Source organism: Anarrhichthys ocellatus, unplaced genomic scaffold (assembly GCF_004355925.1).
Source record: "Anarrhichthys ocellatus isolate YVR2014 unplaced genomic scaffold, GSC_Weel_1.0 scaffold10, whole genome shotgun sequence".
Taxonomy (NCBI): domain Eukaryota; kingdom Metazoa; phylum Chordata; class Actinopteri; order Perciformes; family Anarhichadidae; genus Anarrhichthys; species Anarrhichthys ocellatus.
The window spans coordinates 3,460,782-3,484,518 of NW_022280040.1; the positions used below are offsets into that span (position 1 = coordinate 3,460,782).

Genomic DNA, 23,737 nt, shown 5'->3' on the forward strand with positions numbered 1-23,737 from the left:
GGGAGAAGAAAAGCGTGGGCCCTTGGGGTGAGCGGAGCCTTGGTGTTCCAGTGGGCAAGCAGGCCGGCGGAGAGATCTGACATTTCATTGTCTTTAGTCTCAACTGATAGGATCTGGAGAGGGCCGTATTGCTTAAAGCTGTGAGCGGATGACATATGGGGAGCTGGTGTGAGGCACAGCTCCCCCGTGCCTCCTCCAGAGCCAAAGTCTTCCTGTGAGAGAGCAGCGAGCAACTTTTCTGCTTTTTCAAAACGGCAGCAGCCTCCCTCTCCCTCCCTCCCTCTCCCTCCCTCTCCCTCGCTCTCTCACTCTCTCTCTCTCTTTTTTTCCCTCTCCCTCAGACACTCACTAGTCACTGCCTGAAGCAGTAATCGGACAACTCTCTTTCTCACTAGGACCGGGTCTCCTGAGATACGGCGCGGGGCTCCATGGGTTCCAACACCTAAAATGAAAAAGAAAAAAGCAGTCTTGTAGTTTACATTTATTGTGCTACAGATTCTACCGACACTCTTTTTCAGAAAGTTTGCTGTCTGTTCTTCTGGACTGAACGATCTCTCTGTAGAAGATTCTTTTTTTTTTTTTTAAAGAAGCTATAAGAAGGGATAAACACACCGGGATTCAGCCATAATTGTAGTGAGTATGGCTTTAATTTGTATGTGATGTTTGGTATGTTTGTTTACTTACTGTCTTGTCTATTCTTTTTCAAATTTTGGGGGTATTTCAGTGTGTGTGTGTGTGTGTGTGTGTGTGTGTGTGTGTGTGTGTGTGTGTATGGAATTATCTCCTTTATTTTGCACATTTGCGTAAGCATTTAATTTAAGATATAAATGTCAATCAAAGTATTCACATCAACAGAGCAGCAGGAGTAACCATTTCATTTCTGCACTCATCTTGTCATTAATTGTTGTAGTTTGAAAAAGCACCTACTACACCTTTAATATTCTAAAAATTGTAATACTGTTGAGCCATTCAAAAATTATGGTAATGATGGTAATAATATCAAGCAGAGAGGAAGGCTTTAATCATCACAGGTCAGCTGTAATTTATTGACTGATAGATAAACAGCAAAAAGAATGTGCTCTTAATGGATTCTTAATTTTAATTTAAGTGAAAGTAAATGCAACTCTCATCCTAATGAAGAGGTCAATTTAAAAATGTAGTAAGATTTAATTCAAATAACAATTCGTGGTATATTACAGTGTATTATAATAATTGCTTTTAGTCCAATAGTTTTAGAAATGTTACAGTCCAATTTGTGTGCAATAATAAATATTTGTAAAAAACATTTCATACCTAAACATAATTACCTTTAAAAAAAATTCTCCATGAATTATAAAAATTACCTTTTTAAATAGCAAATAAAGTCTATTTTGCTAGCAGGAGAGAGTCATATACTAGTTCCAAATGTATCCAAACTCCCCTTTTGAAAATATCGTCTTCTGCTTGGCCCAGTTCACATTTTTGATCAGGCTAGGAAAACACGCTGGTCCCTGCAGGAGTCCCCTTTTTGACTGGCAGAACAAACAAAAAGCAACACAGTTAAAGCAGTTGACATCTAATGCCATCTGCTGAGGCCAGGAATGCTGCGAGGAGACCTGAGAGGCTCTCGGCCGTCTGACCGAGACAACAGGCCTCGACTCCCGGCCACGCTGCTCCTCCACTCGCCAGTATATTTCGCATGTAGTGAAGATGACTCACCCGCTCTAATCACTAGCCTCTCTAATTGAAGGATGTTCTGGTTTAATGTTCTGCGTATGATCACAGGCTTACATCACAAGTCAGGGAATTATTGTGTGTGTGTGTGCGTGTGTGTGTGTGAAGGGGCATTTCATCTCTCTCAAATTGTTTTTTCCCTCCTCTTTCCTTTTTCACCTTCTAATTCCTGTCATTTTCAAACGCCTGCATTTAAAAAAAAAAAAGGTGTGTGTCTGTAGATGAAAGAGAGGAAACAGAGAGGTTAGGCTATATGGGGCCAGAGACTGCTTGCAGAGCGGCCTCCGCTCCGTGCAGACAAACATGACAGTGTGTGTGATCGCCTGCTGCAACCATTCACTCGCACAATAACCTTATTTATCCAATTAACAGATAATGAGCAGGCTGATTTGGGGCTTGTTTGCACTGTGTATTTGCTCTATACGCAGGGAAGCGATCAGGGTCTCTCCGCCTGGCATGTGGAGCTTCCGTGCATGTGTATAGCAGCAGTGTGTACAAGCAGGAGTGGTCGGCGGTTTGACGGTGACATTGTTTGCCCAAGGCCTGATGCCTGCCGTATAGATGTGTCTAGCCAGCCGAGCCCTCTTCCTCTTCTCTCAGAGAGGAGATTGACAACGGTGAAAGACACAGAGGGCTAATTGATCGAGCCTCACTGATAGAGCTATAAAGGAAGAGGGAGAAGGGGCAGAGAGAGAGAGAAGAAGGAAATAGGGGACCTCCTATTAAGTAACCCATTGTGGGTGATTAGTGGGCAGGAGTTGTTTACTAAATACTGTGGGGGTGTTATTTTGTTAACACGCCACTGTTTGGATCTGGAATATGTGGCTGAAAGAACAGGAAATGAGCTTGAGATTTCTGTTGATTGCAGGTTCTCATTCACTGATAACCCATTCGTGTGTTGTGTTTGTAACAACAAGGAAGCCTGAAACATAAATTGTATTGAAAGGGATCGTGCTGAAAATGTGGCTATAGAAGAACGTCCCTCTAATCACATATCATTTAATTGCTCTTTAAAATGTAAAAAAAAACCTGCAAATTTATTTCCCTCTGCAATGTTGATGTGAAAGCAATTTTAAAACCTGCAGAGATGATAATCAACAACACTGCTTCGGGTTTAAGACAGTAAGAATAACCAGCCAACAAGCTTTAAAGTGACATAATCGTTGAGATTTTGTCACTGGACTTTCTTTCATCTTCGTGTTGTAAAGCCTCTCGCGCTCTGCGGTGGTCACGGTGGTATATAGGCAGGTTGTGATAAAATGTGCACCTTAACTCTTATTTGATGGCCCCTCAAAGGGTCGAACTGGCCTTCTGGAAATCATTTTGAGGGTTGAAGAGCACAGTATTAACAGATTTAACGTAGGTATTGAGTGAATTGCCGGAGCCCCATGTCAGATTGAGCCAAATGAGAGAGACAAATTGCATATCAACACACAGCACATCTGTTAATAATTATGATTTTAATTACAGAAAATATTATAAATGATGTGTCATAATAACACCATGTGCTTTTATCATTTGTTTGCCGCAAGTCTAATCCTTGTAGCAAGTACAGACCAGTACAGTTGATCAGTATAAAGAAATGCTTATGGAATATAAAAAAAACCAAAATTTTGATTTTTATATTGCTGCAACAATGCATTAAAACAAACTAGTGTTATTTTGCCTCTCAGAAAACATGTTTAGAAAATTGCCCTGTTTAAAATCAGACCACCATGTTATTTTAAAATGTTCTATCCATTTTATTTAAATGTGAAAAGGCTGTCTTATCTTAAATACTTTACTTTTTAGGATGAAAAAAACAACAACCGCCGAGCTATTTAATGTTGCATTTGCTGGCAGCCGTCTTTTTTTCGGCCACGTATAGAGACACAAGTGAAGTGTAGCATTTTGTAAACTGTGCCTAATTCCACTCACATCTGTGTTCAATTGTTGTCTGCATCTACATTCTTTGAGAGTGGATTTATTTTTCCTGGGCCACCATGTGGATTCAGCTGACCAGCTTAAGTGGGGATTAGCTGTTTTAAAGTTAGATTTTGATTAAAGCATTGTTTTTCAAAAGTTGTAACTCACAACACATGGCTTACGTAGACTGTACAATTCAAAGGACTATAGGCTGTGCCCTATACAATTAATATCAAGTAAGGATGACACAGGGAGGGGAGAAGGGGAACAAACTAAGCATATTTCTTTTTTAACATCATGTTTGCTTTGATTATTTTTATTTGCAACAGTAAGCTTCAGTGTGTGAAAACACTTAAAGCAAGCGGTATAACTCTTATATGAAATATCTAGCAAAGGTGAATATATATATATATACGATTGGTGGCGGGTCAGACAGCCTGCATGCTGACATGATCTATGCTAAAAGCTTGGCTGTGGCTGTGTTTACCTTTGGAGACGCAGGTCTTGAAATAAGTAAAGCGAAACAAAAAGGGGCCAGCAAACAAACGTGAGTGAAGCGTGTTGTGGCACTTCTTCTTCTTCTTCTTTCTTTTTTTCCTCCTCTTGATGACACTTCCAGCTCTTCATCTACTCTGGCTTTGTTCTTGTCTGCTTCAAAGACCTGGCAGTTCAGGTTGAACTAAGAAGCACATCAAAGATGCTGAATTCAGACCTTTTTTTTTTTTAAACAATAAATATTTAGCGGCGCAGAAGAAAGGCTAGTGCTTTTAAATCCCTCCCCCCCCCCCCCCCCCTCCCTCCCTCCCTTCTCCTCTCCCATCTTCCCCCTCTGTCTCTTCACCTGGCCGGTTTCACCTGTTGGCAATGGCTCAGACACCAGCATGGTAATGGCTTCATTGGCCTGAACTGCTGAACAGAGAAACCAGCCACCGAACACACACACACACACACACACACACACACACACACCATACCACATCTCTCCACCACAACGCGCTCTCTCTGTGATCGCTGTTAATGTGCTGTGGCAAAATGTGTTTCTCTTTCGTCTTTATGGCTCGTACCTCCGTGGACTTTCTTTTCCATGAACACTCTTGCGTTCATATTTTAGCATTGGGGAAATGTCAGGAGGGGAGGCACTGCCGTTGTCCGTAGCTTCTAAAGTGGGAATGAAATGTAATGGTTATTTTCCACAAAGAAGGCTAGTGCCATTAGCAGTGGGAGAGAAGGCATATTGTAAAGCTGGAATGGTATTCATGAAGGCTTTGCTTTGGTGTGAAGAGCAAAGCCTGTTGAAAAAAAGAAGAAGAAAAAAAAACCTCATGCAGCTCAGGTTACCCTGGCTCATGTAAACAGGCAACCATTAAAAAAATCATGCTAGGATTTTTTTAATTTTTTTTTAAAAGAATTCTTTTTCCTGACCAGTTGAATACCTTTGACCTTTTTTTGGACCTTGTATTCCCATGGTGGGCTGGAGTCAAGTCTAATATAGTGCTATAGTCGTGCGAGTATACGGCTCTGCTTGATGTTTGGAGAGAGACGAGCAGAGCGGGAGTGGACAGAGCAAAATGTAACTGTCAGCTAAAGGAGAGTAATAGAGGCATTCGTAGCGTCATAGGAAACATATGTGGCTCCATATGCTCTCCGTGTTCTTGTTTCCAGTCGCCTTCATTGTCTGAGATGCACCACTGATCTGGGGGCCTCTAAAGTGCCCTGTGTGTGTGTGTGTGTGTGTGTGTGGGTGTGTGTGTGTGTGTGTGCGCGCATTTGCACCACTGATCTGGGGGCCTCTGAAGTGGCCTGTGCATAAGTGTGTGTGTGTGTATGCAGACATACAGACATGAGTTATGTGTCTCTGTGTTCTAAAGAAAAATACATTTAAAAAAAAGACTGAAGAATGAGTTTTTGTGTTGCCACAGAGAAAGAAACAATGAGGGTTTATATATATATATATATATATATACATATATACATATATATATTTATATGTATATATCTGCCTTTCTGTCTATTGTGAACCGGCCGTGAAGTGAGGAAGTTGTGTATGTCTGTGCTGTTCCACGGCCCCAGGCTGGGGCAAGCCCGCGGGAAGCAGCCCTGACGGTCATTAGGACCTGTCAGTATGCCGGGAGGGGGGAGTGCTGATAAATTTCAGATAGTGTCAATTGCAGATGAAAGATCTGCTGGAGATGCTAGGGGCGTCACGCTTGACTTGTCTCCGCTCAACAAGTCCCGTCTTCCCTTCCAGCAGCAGGCTATACCTCGAGCAGGAAAGCGGGCGGCCAGGCTCTCCCACCCTCTGCTCTCCCTCACCCCCCTCACCCTTCTGCCTACCTTCGCCCCCACAACCCCCCCCCCCCCCCTCCCCCCCCCTACGCGCCCACCCCCCCCCCCACACACTCCTCCACCCCTTCCTGCTTACCTTGGCTAAGCCGCTTTGCATGTTGATTGGGGGGGAGGGCTAATCCAGTTTGCAGCTGTCGTAGACCAATGATGAATCACCTTTCCGTCATTTGGCCGTGCTCCCCTTGCTCGGGGAGGAGGGAGGACCCGGAGTAGGAAACAACAGTGGAGTATAGGGCCGTGGCTCGGAGAGAGAGAGAGACAATGCACGCCTCTGTCCCGTCCCCCCCCCCTCTTCCCCGCCAGCCCTCTCTTCCCATTCTGCTCCACAATAACAATAATGTTTTCTCAGACAAGCCTTTTTTGTGTCATGGATGGCTCTGGACTGTGACATTGAGCCGCAATAACAAGGAGTGACATTGTTGCTGCTGCGGCAGGTGGAGGCAGAATAAAGACAGGGAGTGTGGTGTGTGAGGACTCAAAGCCATCTAAGGTCCAGGTAAGAGCCCAGCTGAGCCAGTGCCAGCAGCATCAGAGACGTGTAGCTCTCTGCGTGGCGGCAGAGATTGACTTAGACAACTCTGCTAAATAACTGTCAGCCTCTCTCAGCCGGCTGTGTTGTCTGATTGGAGATAGTAAAGACTCTGTAGCCATCAGCTAATGAGAAATAAAAAGTTTGGGCAAAGGAGGAGAAAACAGGAGTGAGTAGTGAGATGTAGAAATATTGTTGATCCTTAATGTGATTGAACTGTAATGTACCTCTATGGTGTTGTGTGCTTGGAGGGTGTGATATTTTTAGGGTAGATGTAAATGAATATACTTCTGGGAAAAGGACAATGCAGCTTCCGTTATGGTAGTATGTGTGAAAAAGACAGATTTAACCTTATGTGTCGTTGTTTATTTTTATTATTACTGGGTTTTTTTGTCGCTTGAATCTTGGTCTATTTGATTTGTTATAGAATACTTAAATATATATATATATATATTTTTGCCATGAATTAAATTGGACTTAAACCACAAGATAAGACTACATTTGCCAAGCTGTACCGCAATGTATCATAACATTATAATATCATCTTAAATGGAGTAGATGCACATAATCAAATATCCGAATTGAATCTTTTTGTGAGATAAATCTGGTTTCTTCGTGCCATCTGATAGCACTCAGAATACTCCGAGTTTCTTGAGCATTTATCTTTGCGGCCTCGTGTAAAAGGCCAATGTTTATCGATAGCAGAGATACCCGGAGCTCCGGAATATAATTGGAAATGTACAAAACATTGTGTCCTAATTTCATTAACTTACTGTTGCAATGGAAAACAGTGGCAGAGACAAATGGGGTCTACAGCTTGTGGCCGTCGTTTTCAAATCACTCGTGCCTTCTTTTCTTCTCCACTGTCTACACTTGATCAAATCCTTTGAGTGCACAAATGAGAAGATAGAATAATGTTTTCAGTGGCGTGGTCTTTTGTATAAACACAGAAACAATTAAGGAGCTTGCCAGAGCAAACGCATGCTTCATGAGCTTCTCATCTGCCTATCACTGAGGCATGGGCTCTTACAATCAAGCAGAGTGCTGCACTTTTAACAGGCACATTAACCATAGCCTCAAACCAGCAAACATCTGTTAACAGTCTTCGATATACCGCACAAAACGATAAACACTTAAGGCCATTTTTTGCTTAAAGATACAGCAGAGTAAATTGACAGTAAACACTTTTGTGTTCACTTCATGTAAAACGGTGACTTGCAGTGAGATTGTTGTAATGAGAGAAATCAGGAACTGCCATGTCAAGATGTTTACTATCCGTTTCATAGCTCGCAATTCCAATCTGTTGTTGCTTGTGCAAATGTGTGTGTGTGTGTGTGTGTGTGTGTGTGTGTGTGTGTCACATTTTGGCTTGTATCTTTAATTTTCATATGTTTAATTTATCGCTGTCATTTGGCATCGCACAAAAACACCAGTATTTGAAATTCAATTGAATATATCACGTGCAAGGTAGTTGTTAGTCAAATCGCGGTGAATAATGATTTTCAAACGTAGCTTGAATGGAATATTATTTTTACTCACCAACTCATTCCTATTACTTTTTATTTTTTTTTTTTACTTTGTATTATCACCACCATATTTTATTCATCTAAATCTGGCCTGCTGAATTCCGCATATCGTGCACATTGCATTGTGTACCATAGCTGCGTGTCTTCCCTGAAACCAGAGTGATATGTGTAATTTGATTTGGTGTGTGCACGTGTGTGTGTGCGCGTGTGTGTGTGTCTCGTCAGGTCTATGGAAATGCAGGATCTAGCCAGTCCTCACAGCCGAGTAAGTGGAAGCAGTGAGTCTCCTAATGGTCCCAACCTCGACAACTCCCACATCAATAACAATTCCATGACACCCAATGGCACTGAAGGTATGTTTGCGGTGCCGTTGCTCTTTAGTTGCTCTCTCTAGCCTTGTGTGCTGTTGTACATTTGAAAAAAGGGCTGAGAATGGTGGCAGAAGCTATATTGTAACAATCCATGTGAAGCTGACTTTTTGATATGAAAGTAGTGCAGTGTAGCGTTAATGCATTTGTAGTGAATTACCAATACTTTTTTGCAGTAGTATAGCATTAAACATGCACTTCATATTTGCTGATTTGCAATGTCGACTCTAGCTTCGACAATTCAATGCTACCAGTAGTTGTCTTCCAGTAACTAGTAGCTGTTTATTTAAGTAACCATGTAATTATTCAAAGCCCATAGCATGGAAATGACGGAGTTTTGCATGAGGTCTCCACTGTACATAGTTATTTACTCAGGTGATTCAGCTGCGCTTAAATCTGAGCCTTTGTTTAGTAAAGCAGTCATGCCCATGTCACAAACCAACACAATCCTCCCTGTCACGTAAGCCTCAGGTTAGTCAGTGCGTTGAGCTCAGGGTTTTCTTCTTTGTGTGTTCGTGACACAGGACCCGTGGACATGGTGCAGACTGTCATGTGTCCCTTTGCCATTCTTTCTTTCCCATAGGTGATAACATCACAATGCTTACCACTGCAGACTGGTTGTTAGGTTCTAACTCACAGTCCGCTGCAGGTTCGTCTACTCTTGGTGACACAATGAAAGGACAATACTTGGTGTTTTCAACTGAGGGCGAGAATGAACGCGCTCCTTGTAGTTTACCTTTTCGAACCACTTACTTCATTTATGAAGACATTGCATTTGTGGTTTTTTTGAAAGTCCCAAAAATACTTTATCAGTTGACTCAACTATTGTGCCTTTCATTCAGAAAGTCTTTGGTATTTGCTGTAATTGTGGTGGTATTCTGTTCAAGCATGATTTTACACTGACTGGATTTGATTCCGTTGTTAATGAATGGCCAGATTGCATACTGTGCATTTTGTTTTCATTTGGTCGTTCCACGCCGTTTCCTGAACACAGTGGTTATTGTGTGCTCTGTGACCTGAGTGTGTCCTAGCTTATGCATGCACCTTACCACTATTTCTTTTCATCCGTGTATTTGTCAAATGCATTTTGCCCCTTGTCAACATATGTTTTCTGCACTGAGCGAGCATAGCGGAAACATGTAAAACATGACAGCAAATAGCTTCTTCAACCCATGAGGGATTCCACTGAGCATGACTCCCTTGCCCACATTGTCAATTTGTTTTGCCAAAAAGAGAAAAAAAAAAGAAAAAGTCCTCCAGCCCGCCTGAAGTGAAATGGATTAATTTCAAAGGTTCCTGAGCTGTCAGAAAGCTGTGAAATTGTCTTTGCCGAACTATCGCTGAGCTGTATAATGGAGTCAAGGTCAAACAGCGTTCGCTACACTCCTAAAAAGATTTTATACGCCGTACATTTCCTTGACATTTCAATTGTAGTCGTACATCCCTGCGGAGCTAATTTCTTTTATCTGTGACTCTATCACACATTTACAGTCGTTTACATTCAAGTACTGATAAGGCACTAATTTATTATTAAATGATAATGTCATCTTTTTTTTGCCAAGTAGAATGTTCTGTCAAATTAAAGTTTGATTTATATTGTGCTTGGAAAGTAGTTAAAATACATATCTAAAATAAATTCATGAGCTTTAAATTAGGAAATGGCTCAAGCACAATTCTAAATTTATAATACACCTCTTTACCAATAAAGATGAGTAAACCATTTGAACAGATACAAAAGTAAGTGTTAATTATTTATATAAATTTCCTGCCATTATTATAAATACTGTTGGAATGTTGTTCCACCCTCCTCCCTTTGCAGTTCTGTTTTTATTTTACTTTTAGTTACTTTTTCTTATATTTTTAAAACATAGTCTGAAATCCTGAGATCGTTAATCTTTTTGTTTTTGTTTTTATTTTTATTTTTCCAGACTTGATTTGGTGCATCTGGTGACAGTGTGGCTTCTTTGTTCGCAGTTAAAACCGAACCAATGAGCAGCAGCGAAATCGTCACCTCAATAGCAGACACCTCTCTAGACAGCTTCTCAGGATCAGGTGAGGCTGGAGGACTGTTGAGTTTGTGTGTGTGTGTCTGTGCGTGTGTGTGTGTGCGCCCTCATGTGTCTGGCTGCCTCTCTCTCTCACACACACACACACACACACACACACACACACACACACACACACAGCTGCAGAACTGATTAGTGAGGGATGATTAGTGAGGGCCCCAGGAAGAGTCCCTACAGCTAAAACACCAATACGTGTGTCAGTGTGTGTGAGTGTTGAAGCACAAGCGACTCTGCCTTACTCTTGTCAGCATATTTATATGCCGTGCTTTCTTGCGCATGTGTTTGTTTTGTATGTGTGTGTGTTCCCATGCCAATGAGGACAGAATTATGACCTGTAATGCACTGAACCTGTCTGTCCAGTGGGGTGACACGGCGTCCCAGTAGTCCTTCACTCTCCATGGGCTGTTACTCTATCGGCCTGTCAGAGACAGGGTTTTCACACCCTCCTCTCAGCACGGGAACATCACACACACACACACACACACACACACACACACATACAGACACATAAACACATGCGCAGGGACATCTCTTCCTAAATACCTCCGAGTATAATGAGTATTTTAGGAATTGAAAGAAATATTCACAAATGTGATAACTTTACAGCTTATTTCTTTTCCCACCCTCACCAGTATATATGTCAACCTGCGGCACTATTTTCTATAAACATTTATTAATAGTATCCAACTGCATGGTGTTATCTTGCTGCTAATTTTCCTGTATTTCCTTAACTGTTTAACTAAGCACTTGATACTTAACTCTAGAAGCGCATAAATCACTGCCATGACTTTTGTCTCTGACAATATTAATGAAATTTAGTAATCGTACACCCTGATATCCTCCACGGGGAAATCCAAAGCTCCGTTGAGAAGAGTATGTTTTGTCCAGTGGCAGGTGCTGCTGATGTGGGAAAAGTGTTCAATATTAATAACGTGTGTGAGGGGTTACAGCATTCAGTTACATACAGTTAGCGCTCCCCCGCAACCAAATCCCTTATTTTACATGTCACGACCAATTAGACAGATGTTTCTTTAAGAAATGCATCGCTCCGCTGCAGTTAAATGCGAGTAATGCGGCAGAACTGTGATTGTTGCATGAATATGATTAAATGTAGATGTGTGATAAAACTTTAATTTATTAATGTATTGTAATATAATTTGAAATTCACCTGTTGTGTTCTATTACAAATGTAGATGTAAATACTATATTCAGTAAAACCAATAAAACCTTTTTACTGTCAATTTTGTAACTGAAGTCTTGCAGGCTGGATCTTTTGTGCGTCAGGAATTTAATATTTTGTTTAGATTTATTTTACTTCTAATTTTCTAAAAATTGATATTTCAAATTTTCGAACTGAAGCCTGCATGCACAAATTAAGAACACTAATATAAAGTTTCCTATTTAGAAGAGTTTATTTGAGTTGTTACTTTGCAAAAAAAATACAATCTACCGGTGACGACCACTGTGTGTCTTTATATAATCCTTAATCCAGATTCAAAACAAGTGTACGTCTGTGAGTTACTTGTGGCTGAACTTTCCCAAGTTAACAGCACCGTGGAATCACATAGTCGTACGCTTTAATGCAGGAATGATTATGCAGTAGCACTCATTACCTGCAATCAGTGTAGTCACTTCCAATGTGGTTGTGGCTCGAAAAAAGGCCCAAGGCAACCGAAGCCACAGGCCGAGACTGATTCAGTCCATCCTGTGTGTGTTTACACCAGCGGTCGTCATAGCAGCCCAGAAGTATCTCAGAGATACGCGGGTCAGCAGAAAAACCTGATGTTCTTACCTGATTATTTTTGCTTCATTATTGGTCTCCGGTTGTCAACCTTAAATGAGGTTACCGAAATAAATACAGCAATGCAATGTAATTACTGTTTCCTTGGAATCCAGAAGTTCTGTTGGCAAAAGACAATATTTACCTTATTTCTTAATGTTTAAATATGTGCTTGCCTCTTTTCTTTTTAACTTTCCTCAGCTATTGGAACCAGTGGCTTCAGCCCAAGACAAACTCACCAGTTCTCTCCACAGATATACCCTTCCAAGTAAGGCTTCTTTTATTTTTCTTTAAGAAAATAAGCAGCAACCAACTTCATTTGGCTCTTTAATTAGATCCTTGTGCTAGATCGGGGGGTTTTTCGACCGGCTTTGTTTGCCTGGATGTCTGCAGCTTGCGTACTCTGAAATCTGTTGTAATTATTATCTTGCAAAAAATTTCCTTTGCCATTTATTGTTCTTCCACCATGTCTATGAGCTGCGCCATGCTATCGGGCCTACGGCTTGGCTCGCTGTTTAAAATGAAGTAGCACAATCAGAAGGAATTTGTCAGTTAGCAAAGTGTGTGTTATGGTTTTAGTAGTAAAACATGGTCCCTTTTCTTCCTGCCTCCCTTTCTCACTTTTGTCTTTTGTTTCTTTTCTCAAATAGCAGAACATATCCGCATATTCTTCCTACCCCTTCATCCCAAAATATGGCTGCGTATGGGCAGACGCAGTACACCACAGGAATGCAGCAGGCCGCAGCTTATGCTAGCTACCCCCAGCCTGGCCAGCCCTATGGCATCCCAGCCTATGGTAAGATTTCTCAACACACATCAAAACCTCCTCTTGTCTTGCTAAAAGATGCATGTTGACTACAACTAAACATTTTTTTTCCTTCCTAAAGGCCAGGTCCAAGACCTTGCTCATAACAATCCTTGTTCCCACAATTCCTCCAGTAAAGCAGGAGTGGCACAGATGCTGAGTTGTTGTTTAGTGCCTGCATACTCTCCTTCATTGCAATAAAATGTGCTCGTCAAGCTGTTCCGATAGATCTGAAAGATTAATGATACAAATCTGAAAACAAAAACTGGTTTTCTCTGGCATTGCACACAGTACATGGCTCGCTGTGGGCTTTATTTGTCCAAAGTCTTTCGAGTGTTTTGACCCCAAAAGACTCTCCAATATGTGGAGGAATTTACACTGTTTATTTGAATGGAGTCCTGCAACCTACCGCTGCATAGAAACTGCATTGTGACTGATTGAACGTAAGCAGTGGCCAGTTTAACTCACAAACACAAGCAGAATGTTTTATTACTTGTGCATCTTTTCACAGGTGACCTATATTAGATGATAATAATAATAACACTACATAAAATCAAACAATCCTAGTCCTAACACGCTTTTTGGTTTTACAGCCAAGTAGACAACTCTTCAGTGTGAGATAATATTTCTAAACAATTCGTGATAGTAAAATTCCTCGTCCTTTGTGAATAAGTGTGTTGTGTCCCTCTGCTTTGTCCAGTGTTATTGAAACCTATGCGTTGACTGTTGTTTGTGCAGCAAACCGATCTGGTGTCACTAACTGATTTAGGTCCATTGTGGGCAGGCATAAAGACGGAAGGGGGTCTGACCCAGTCCCAGTCCCCGAGCCAGACCGGCTTCCTGAGCTACAGCTCTGGCTTCACAACGCCGCAGACAGGACAGGCCCCCTACAGTTACCAGATGCAGGGTGAGGACGTCTTTGTGAATGCTTCATCTCATTCTCTGTGCACCTTCACATGCCTATTAGGGTGTTTGTATGGGGGTCAAAATGCATGAGATGCCATCACACACTCTTAAAGTTGTCAGCATGTCCAATTTTACACTTGTAACATGTTTGCAGCGAAATAGCTGAAATGGCTAACATTATGGGTGGTTTACAAAACGACAGAGCATTGACTTTGATTCACCGACTATCTGGTTGCTGGTACGAGTCTTTCCTGCTTTGTTCTATCTGTGTATCATTTTCTGTCTTTTTAAAGTATTCATCTTCGTCTTCTCTTTTACATTATTTTTCCAACATCCCTTTTTTCCTACGTGTTCCTGGCATGTGTTCCCTCTGCTTAGCCTTAGACCATCCAAATAAGGTTTAGTATTCTTTTTTTGTTTTTGTATTAAAGATTAGAGAAAAAGGTTTCTGTCCCTGATTTATTAGCACACAGAGCCAGACGGATTCACAACATGGCCCTTACACTCCCCAAAAGACGGTTGCATCCCGACGGTTGTTATTTGCAGCCACGGCGGCTGCCTCCCTCTCCTCTCTTCTCCTCTTAGAAGAATCAACACAGATGGAAAATGGCAGGCACTTAGGAGGCACCAGCCATGTCCTCCCCACTCCCCAGCATTTGTTTTTTCTCTCCCTGTGATCATATTTGTATTTGTTTTAGAGCTGAGACCAGAGAGATTTATGGCCTTGAAACCTTAGAAAGAGGAGTCGTTGCGCCCTGCACTCCTCCTCTTTTGCTCTCCCCGTCCAATCATACATTCTGTTTAAATGTCGATCAAGCCTTCTGCCATATAGTGTTTCTATTATCCTCTGTTTGTATTGGTTCACAAAGCCTCTGTTCCACCTGCACTGGGCGAGGACACTTAGCCAACAGCTAGCACAGCCTTTGTCTCCCCACTTGTAATATCTAAAGTGTGACAGTGAAAACATCTCCACATGTTGTTGGGAAGCAACAATCTCACAATAAATAACGCCAGCTCAGCAGCAGATGTGGCACGGGGAAGGCTCTTTTCCACGCCTCTTAAGCAAATACAGTCGGCCACTGCCAGAGTTTTGCAGCGTGCAGCCGACCGCCTGAAAAAGAAGAGAGAGAGAGAGAGAGAGAGAGAGAGAGAGAGAGAACAAGAGACAGACCATGTACAGCAGAATGTTCAAGCTGCTGTCCTGCCCTTAGTGGTTTAACTCACGATGACAGTATTATGTGCCCATTCATCTTCCAAGTATTATGCTCTTACTGCTGTCTTTCTCTTTCCCTCCGTCTGACTCTGTCTCTCCCTCCTGCTATCTCCTGCTATCTCTGGCTATCGGATGCCCCACGTAGCGTTAAGTGCGTTAGTATTTGACAGCCATGTTAGATGACAGATTGACCACTATTCTGGCCTTGAGTTCTCTAACTGTGGCTCTGGCCCTTTGCCACACCATCATCATTACTCTTTCTGGCCTATTGATCTGCCCGGGCGAGGTGCCTCGGGCCTGGGTGTCCCAACCAAAGACTCTTTTTCCACATCTGATACCCCCCCCCCCCCCTTCTCTGTCAGTGTCCCCGCCACCAGCCTGTGGCCAGCTGTCAAGGCGGAGGACGATTAGATTATTGGTTTTACTCCTTACTTTCCTGTCCGATGCCATGGAGCTTTGTGTGGGTGCTAAAGTCATGGCACCAAATTGTAAAAAAGAGACCAGCGCTTTCGTGCGCCTCAGTTTTGCAACAACTAGTGGCAGTTTGTGTAAGGCAGCGCATGGTTTGTCAGCAAAAAGGTGCGTGATGAGACAGGGAGATTGTGCTGATGGGGGGGGGGGGGGGACTGAGCAGATGCTAATTAGGTGAATAATTGGATTCCAGCATTCTGTCCCAGTGGCGGTGCGAGCTAAAGAAGCTGAAGCTACGTCTGCCTTTTTTAAAAGGAGAGCCCCATCTGGACTTGATAGCCTATTCCCAAGTGGGGCATACAAACTTCTGCTACAAATATTGTGCACTGATGATAGACATAGCCCATGGCTAAGGGGACTGATCAAGCAAAGCAAATGGACTTCCAATTGTGGAGCCAGAAGGCAGGAGGGAAGGAGGAGAGGAGGGAGGGATGATGTCTGGTCTTGAGTGAGTGAACTAACTGGAGCAGGACAGGGGGAGGGAGAGAAAACATGCCCCCCCAGGGAACCACAAGACCCCCTCTTTCTCCCCCCCTACTATAACCAGCACCACCACCAACAGCATGGGCTCATTCTCACTGCTAGCGGGGGTCCCCCTCAGCTTTTATGTGGCTCCTTGTTCTCCACAGAGCAACCCTCAAACCCCGCCGCCAGTGAGGGCTTTTATGGCCGCTTGAACTGTGCATTAGGCTAAGTTGTTGTCCTTCGCAGCCGTGCGCCTCCTTGTCTCTGTCATATCGTTCTGTTCGACTTTCACTTGATGTTGAACTTTCTTGCGGCAATTCCGCCTGCAGGCATTGAAATATCAAACCAAACAACAAAGAGAAAGATCAGTTTAGATGAAAATAAGGCCAGCAGGAAGAACAAGGTATGAAAAAAATCTGCTGTGTGTGTAATTGCTGGAAGCAGAGAGTGAGAAACTGCACAAATAACTAGTGGATCCAAGTAATCTTGGGAGCTCTGGGAGGTATTTGTTTCTCTTTTTGGGCCACAGTGCTGGGTACTTAGCCAACTGACGAGGCCAAACACTGCCCTACGTCTTTTCTTTTTCGTGGTTTCCATACGGTACCCTTCATGCCCCCCCCCCCCGAACTAAAAGCTGCTTCACGTTTGTCACGGTGTGGGAGGGCCCTCCTGATGGGGCCAATGACCAGAGGATGAAAGGAACTCCTTCTGTTTGTCTCTGGGAACAAAGGTGTAATTACGCCCCCATTTAGGAACAGTAAATTTATCTCCCCTTTCATTTTCACTCAAACTGCGGGATATTTTTTGGCTGCGGGGGATCACTGTGGTGATAAGTGAAGGCGCTTTTTTAAAATAATGCAATGGTAGTGCTAATTCATGTCCCCTGTAGATATATGTATTTGTATTTTTATGAACAGAAGCGTGTAATATTACCCAGGGGTTGTATTTGTAAAGGTTTGAATAACTGCGATGACACTTTGGTGCAATTTCTAAACTTTTTTTGATAGATTATTTGTTTTAAAGTCTTTCAAACTGAACCCTCTGTTACTAAACCAACCTGCTTGATTTTCTTTTAATGGATAAATCAGCTTCATTTGGTTCTTTGTTGTGGTGGCATTATAAACATTTTGAGATTTGATAGTTTTCTCTTTTAAATTTGCCAATAAGAAGCAACACTTATACATTTATAAAGCACTATATAGAAATGAAATGAAATATTTTAGTGCTATAAAACTATTTTGCTCACACAGATCATTGAAAACAGTTGGGATCATGTTAGCTTTAATGCACACGGCTCTCTCCGTGTCTCCCTACCAGTCTGTGATCCCCTTTAATCTGCTCCTCCTGACATGCCGGTGCAGGTGGAGGGCCGCTGAAGAAAGAAGCCGTGCCCCCAGGGGGCCGCCGCTGCTGCTCCTCTCCTCTATAACTCATGTCATGTATATTATTAAGCCATTAGATGCTATCAACCCTTTTGAATGATTTAATTACCCAGGAGGACCGTCCTTTGAACAAGTGGCAAGAGGAACATACATATTCATTGGGGCTGGATGTCGGCAAGAAAACCCCCTCTGTGCTACTCACTGCGACCTCAACCCTTCTTCCCTATACATCCCTGTCTCACTACACTGCCCATGCACACCCCCCTGGCACCCTCATGCTCCATCCATCGTTTCCAAACCCCCCCCACCCCTTCCTTCACCCCACGCCACCCTTCGGTAGCTCACACACAAAAGTCTCTTGTCTTCCTCACATTGTGCGGGCTTGGACGGCTGTGGGAGCAGGTTCTGTCCACCCTTCACCCCTCTCTCCCCCCCCCCTCTGTCATTCATCAGGCCTGATCCAATCACTGATAAGGAAGGAAGAGGAGAAAGATAAGGCCACTGTTGGGAGCGCTCCCTCAGGCCTCCCTCTGTTCACCACCTCGAATAGTTGTTTCACAAAAGAATATCTTTTTTCACCCCCCACGAACAATGTGCCATTTCATTTCTTGACTCCACTGCTTGAAGTACTGCAGATTTGACAGTGTTGTTTGATAAAATATGTTTTATACATCACTCAAAAGTGTTATTTTTTCCCCTAAAGGTGGTACTTTCACGACAACGTCAGGATTGTATCCAGGAAACAACTCCCTGACAAACTCCACCGGCTTCAACAGCACACAGCAGGTAGCCGTGCACTTCCGTCTGCTCGTTCCATTTCTGCGATCTGATATCAGTAGGCAGCTATGAGTTTATATGAGTGGGAATTGCAGACGTCTTCCCAACCTGGAAATCTTTATGAAACATGCATACTCAATATGTTACATTTCATCCATGACACATTCCAACATAAATCACTCGGGACGTCAAAAGATTTGTACGCGGGATTATCTACTGCACTTCCTCCAACACAAATGTATTATGCCACAGAAGAGAGGGAGAGGTAGAAAACAAAAAAAAAAAAAAAAAAAGACCAGATGTCGGACAGAACAGACATGTGTTTGCGTTTATGTTTTGGAATCTGCACTGTAAAGTAGCAATGCTGGTGCAGGGCATATCTCACGTTACTCTGCCAAACCTGCTACTTCTCTTCCACAACTTGGCTACCTTTTGTCTCTCTTCACCTTTTTGATCTAAATCTTCCCTTTCACACCACGTTGAACATATCTTTCTGTTTATCTTTACTTGCCTTGTGCGTGCAACCTATCATTTCCCTACTCTGTCTTTCTCCACAGGACTACGCCAGTTATCCAGCCTTTGGCCAGGGGCAGTATGCTCAGTATTACAACGGCTCACCCTACACTTCACCCTACATGACGAGTAACAACACCAGCCCCAGCACGCCCTCCACCACCACCACCACCACCACCACCTACACCCTCCAGGAGCCACCCACTGGCATCACCAGCCACGCCCTCACAGAGAACCCTCCAGGTAAGAATCAAACATCAGGGTCACAAGGTTGCCTTGCGTAACCCGAATATCGGGAGTTTGAGAGCCATGTTTATTTTTCAAACAAGCAAGCCAGCGAACCCCTCCCTCTGACTGACTGGAAGTTGCTCCTGATAAGAGAACATGAGCTAAACGGCAAAGAACTGTATATGTCCCGACCCAAATGCACAAAGGGAGGCGTAGGATGTGGTCTCAACCATCACATAGTGTGGCAAGCAAGACAAAAAAAGTTCTAACTGAAATCTGATGTAGAGTTTTCCATAATTTCATGTGACATTAATGCATCATCTGGCAATCAAGCACTGATTGTATCTTTATAAGTCAGTTAAAACTTTATGGCTGCATTCGAAATTGTCATCAATCAACACCAAAGACATCAGGCTTTAACTAAACGTAATTTCATACACAGTCGTCCACTTTATATAAATGACATCTCTGATATATCTAGTTGACATGTACTCCATTACCTCTGGTTTATTAAATCAGTATGGAGCACTATAGCTTTTAGTAACTGTGTTCCGCAACTGATTTATGATATGTTTGTAAACCTGTAGGCCGGCACAAAACACAAAAAAAAATGTCCCAGGAAGCTGTCCGTCCCACATCAAGACAAATGGTCACTCACTCTTCTTTGCTAAAAGCAGATAATAGCTCATCTTCGATGCGCTCTTTTTATTCTTTCCTTCTTTCCTTCCTTTCAGCAGTAGAGTACAGTACCATCCACAGTCCATCAACCCCCATTAAAGATTCAGATTCGGATCGATTGCGCCGGGCATCGGATGGAAAGTCACGTGGCCGGGGAAGAAGGAACAACAACCCATCACCGCCGCCTGACTCCGACCTTGAGGTAGGGTGAGCCCGCTACCTTGGCGACAGACAGCCTCGCCCTGTCTGAGGCACATGGACACTAATCCACTTATATGGCCGCCACAGCAGCTTTAACACTTGATGGGCGTTCGTTCTTAAATATTTGATTCCTTAACTATGAATGCATTATTGATTGCAGTGTGGAATATATGACATCACTAAACACATATATAAAGTTCTGATGTATGCCTCGTAAATAAACAATCAGGCTTGTGATTAAGTGAGTCATCGTTGAAGTGAATAATGTATATATTCTAGTCATCAAAGACCGGACACAAACTGTGACTAACAATGGTTGAATTGAGCCATGAGCCATACAACACTTTGATAGTGACCATATGTCAAAATAAACTCAAGAGGCCTCTTCATTAATATGATGTGAATTCAAACGAAGTTAATAGCACCCATTATAGCGCTGACATCATGGCGTGTTAACATATCTAGTTAATTAGTTTGTCACTATTGATTACGCTAATGTAAAGGGCAGAGGATGGAGAGCGTGCGGTGGGGTGATGGGAGGAGTGTTGCGGTGACCAACCCGAGCAAATGGATCCTGGTCCCTGTGGCGCACAAATACACGCTCCTGGCCTATTGACCAGGAGGATCACCTTGCAGCCCGACAGAGTGCACCATTGATTTTGCCTCTTTTCTCTCTGTTTTTTTTCCTTGTTTCTTTCGTCCGTCCGTCCCCCCCCCCCCCCCTTCCCCATCTCTCCAGCGAGTTTTCATCTGGGACCTGGATGAAACAATCATCGTTTTCCATTCCTTGCTTACGGGTTCTTATGCCAACAGATATGGACGGGTGAGTGACATCAGACTGTGGCAGTAGCGGTGCACTTTATCAGCTAAACACATGAATATTAAAAAGAAGGGGGAGGAAAAAAAAAGAAGATTAGAGTGGTTGGAAACGGCCAATGAGCAGGGGATAGATTTCATTGAGTCCATAGTGAGAAGGTAGAGCAGAACTCAATGTACAGATAATTGTTTCTTTTTTTTTTAATAGGCCCAATGAGGCTTGACAAGTATTTGACTGCTCTTTGCAGCTGTTGCATGGCTGGTCGGGGCTCAGCTGTAGGGGCTCACAACAGTTGCACTCTGGATGTCTATTGACACATCTTAAGTGTTCCTTTCTCCTTCAGAAATGCCACATTGTTAGTTTAATTAAGTGCTTCTCAATCCATCCTTTTCAGAGAGGGATCTCCCCGGAGACCCTGGCAGGAAACTGAGTCCACCGAATGTAATTCAGTCAAAACTCAAACTAGAACACAGAGATTCTCTCAAACCTGCCTTAATTAGGATTCAGATAGAATTACAGATGTGTACATCAATTATTTATTGTTATTTTACTGGAAGGTTATTTTCCATCCCATGTCACTGTGAATGCTTATAAGATGAAGAGTTTACTTTTCCAGGCTTTGCTATTTGTTGTTCCATGTGAATTGCCTCTCTAAATTTAAACTTTCAAAACAAACAATTTGGGAAATAAAGCAAAATCCTATATTCTCATGGTTTTGTTGAGGTCATAGGTTCTATGTAGCCTTAATAGTGCTTCAAATCACCAGGTCTTATTTTGCCATTTGAATATAAATACGTGTATAACTATTGAATCAATTCATCACTCTCACATTTTTTTAAATAAGTAATAAATCTCTAATTCTATTTTGTTGGGGGAGCAACATTTGTAATCACCGGTTGTTTTGGCTATGGAGGTGTCTGGTTTTGAAGTCAAAAATGACATATTGCTCCTCATATGTCAGAGAGCTTAGCGTCTGCAGCCCGAGCTCTGCGCCTTTGTTCTGGTATGAGGGGTGTTTGATGGGGGCAGTGTTTTGTTTTTGGGGTGAAAGAGGGCTGCCCCACGACCCTCCACTGTTTATTTACTTTGTTCTCAGCCCTGCATGCTGGGTAAAGAGAGAGCTATAAGGCTTAGGGAGCTGTGGCTCAGTGATGAGGGACTCTCCAACCACACACACACACATGAACACACACACATGCATACACAGGGTCTCCAGTGTGCTCCTCTGAAACAGGAAACACTCCTGACTCCATAAGGGCCCGCTTCATCAGAACTCATATAGGATGTGACAGCCGCTAGAGTCCCTCTCACTCTCTGTTTTCTCTTTTGTTCCCTCTTTTTCTCCTCCTCTGCACATTTCAGTCCCTTTTTTTTCTTTTTTTACTAAATTTTCTCTCATGCTCCAACCTGCTGACACTATCACATTAAAGCCGCATTATAAGACGGAGACATGCTTATTCAGAGCAACCACAAAGCACGCTACCTCAAAGCCTATCGGACACGCAGATCTGTAAGCTTCCTCAGAAAAGAAAGTGAAGCAGACCGACATCCACCACAACAACCAGCCCTTCTCTTCCCTCCCGTCTGTCATTCATGTCATCCCCGTCTTAGTGGCATAAACAAAAAAGTTACTAAACAGTCCCCCCCCCCTTGCTGCTCTGAGCCTACTATAAATAGATGTGTGCACACATCCACACTTTCTCTCACTCTCTGTGACCTCCCACCCACTCTCTCCGACTTTTTTTTTCTCCTTCTCTTCTTCTCATACACACATAAACACACTGCTGCTCTTATCAGCTCTTTTAATTGGCATCAAGGCAGCTCACCCCCATAAAGCTGATGGCTGAGGCCAGCTGAGCCGCCATTGGGCTGGCCAGAGCTGGAGCTTAAAGTGGGTGGGGATGGATGGGGGGTTGTTATTGGTAAGGGGCTCAGAGAAAGGGGGGGGGGGGGGGAACTTGGCGCCCCCGTGGATGGCACTGACATCTCGGGACAGGTGGCGCTGGAGCAGTGACAGCAGCAGCACTTTGGCCTTCTGGCCTGCTTGTATTCTTAACTCCCTCACTGACTGATTGTTTAGATTTAATTGGAGAGCATTCACTCGCGAAGACTGCCTTTTCCCACCAAACCGGCCCTTTATGCTAAGTCAACCAACAGCGGCGGAGGTTGGGGAGAGGGAGCCGGTAGCCGGTTGATGTGGGAGGCTAATTATTTTTGATGAATTCCGACTGAAAGATTGATTCGAACTGGGAGGTTAAGAGGAAGGAGAAAGCCTCTAGAAGTGGGGATTGAGGTCTACTTGTGTGGTTTGTCCGCTGTCATTTTGGTGAAAACATAAGCATTGTGGGGTGTGACAGTTAATCAGCAGAAAGCTCAGGTGTGTCTTCAGGTGGTTTAACTCCCTAATCCCCGCTTCTGGTCCCGTCTTTAATGCCGTCTCACCCAGCTGCAGACAATCCTCCTCCACAGCCTGCTATTGTCTCCTTTGCTCGCTGAAGACAATCTGTTGATTAAAGATTTAAGATTTAAAAAAAAAAAGGTATTCAATTTGTGCAGCAACAAAAAAGAATGGTAGCGCTTCTCTCCAGTCAGTTAATTAATTATAACATGTTTTGTATGTTGTTTGTGATAATAATGGTATGTGGTAGTGGATTGTGATTTGGTTTATATCTTTATGTTTATGCTGAAAAATACTTTTTGTCAATTTATTATCTTTTTAAAAGGAAAATCGCACACATTGTCACAGGCTCATTAACTATTTACAACGTAGTTCACTCTTGTCTCGGTATTATCTTACAGACAGTGCAACCCTATCACCATTACAGCACGTGTCACATTACTGACAGAGATCATGATTTAAGGAAAAGTTGCAGTTGTGTCCGCACGCGTTATCTTTTTTAATTTATTTGAATTATTTTAAATATCAAAAAACACCTCCAAGTAGTTGATTCAGGGGGTATTGTTTTAATCACCTAGAGAGACAATCAGATGATGCATCAGCACAAGTATGTGGCGAATGGGCTATTTACGATGAGACTGTGACCCCCC

General features: G+C 43.0%; 1 protein-coding gene across 21 annotated transcripts in view; it reads left to right on the plus strand.

The window, feature by feature from the left end:
- Positions 1-23,737, plus strand: part of eya1 (EYA transcriptional coactivator and phosphatase 1) — a 58,222-nt gene that overhangs the window by 20,466 nt on the left and 14,019 nt on the right. The window contains exons 1-11 of one of the 21 annotated variants that reach the window (XM_031850096.1): positions 357-633; positions 8,245-8,372; positions 8,971-9,036; positions 10,362-10,439; positions 12,435-12,501; positions 12,887-13,029; positions 13,808-13,945; positions 18,179-18,261; positions 18,810-19,008; positions 19,731-19,873; positions 20,612-20,695. In XM_031850096.1, coding sequence (XP_031705956.1) covers positions 8,249-8,372; positions 8,971-9,036; positions 10,362-10,439; positions 12,435-12,501; positions 12,887-13,029; positions 13,808-13,945; positions 18,179-18,261; positions 18,810-19,008; positions 19,731-19,873; positions 20,612-20,695 — 1,125 coding nt within the window. In that variant the 5' untranslated portion in view covers positions 357-633; positions 8,245-8,248. Of the gene's footprint in view, positions 1-356; positions 634-6,272; positions 6,461-8,244; positions 8,373-8,970; positions 9,037-10,361; positions 10,440-12,434; positions 12,502-12,883; positions 13,030-13,807; positions 13,946-18,178; positions 18,262-18,809; positions 19,009-19,727; positions 19,874-20,611; positions 20,696-23,737 lie in introns of those variants that run through there. The other 20 variants (XM_031850076.1, XM_031850079.1, XM_031850080.1 and 17 more) reach the window with 20 other exon arrangements.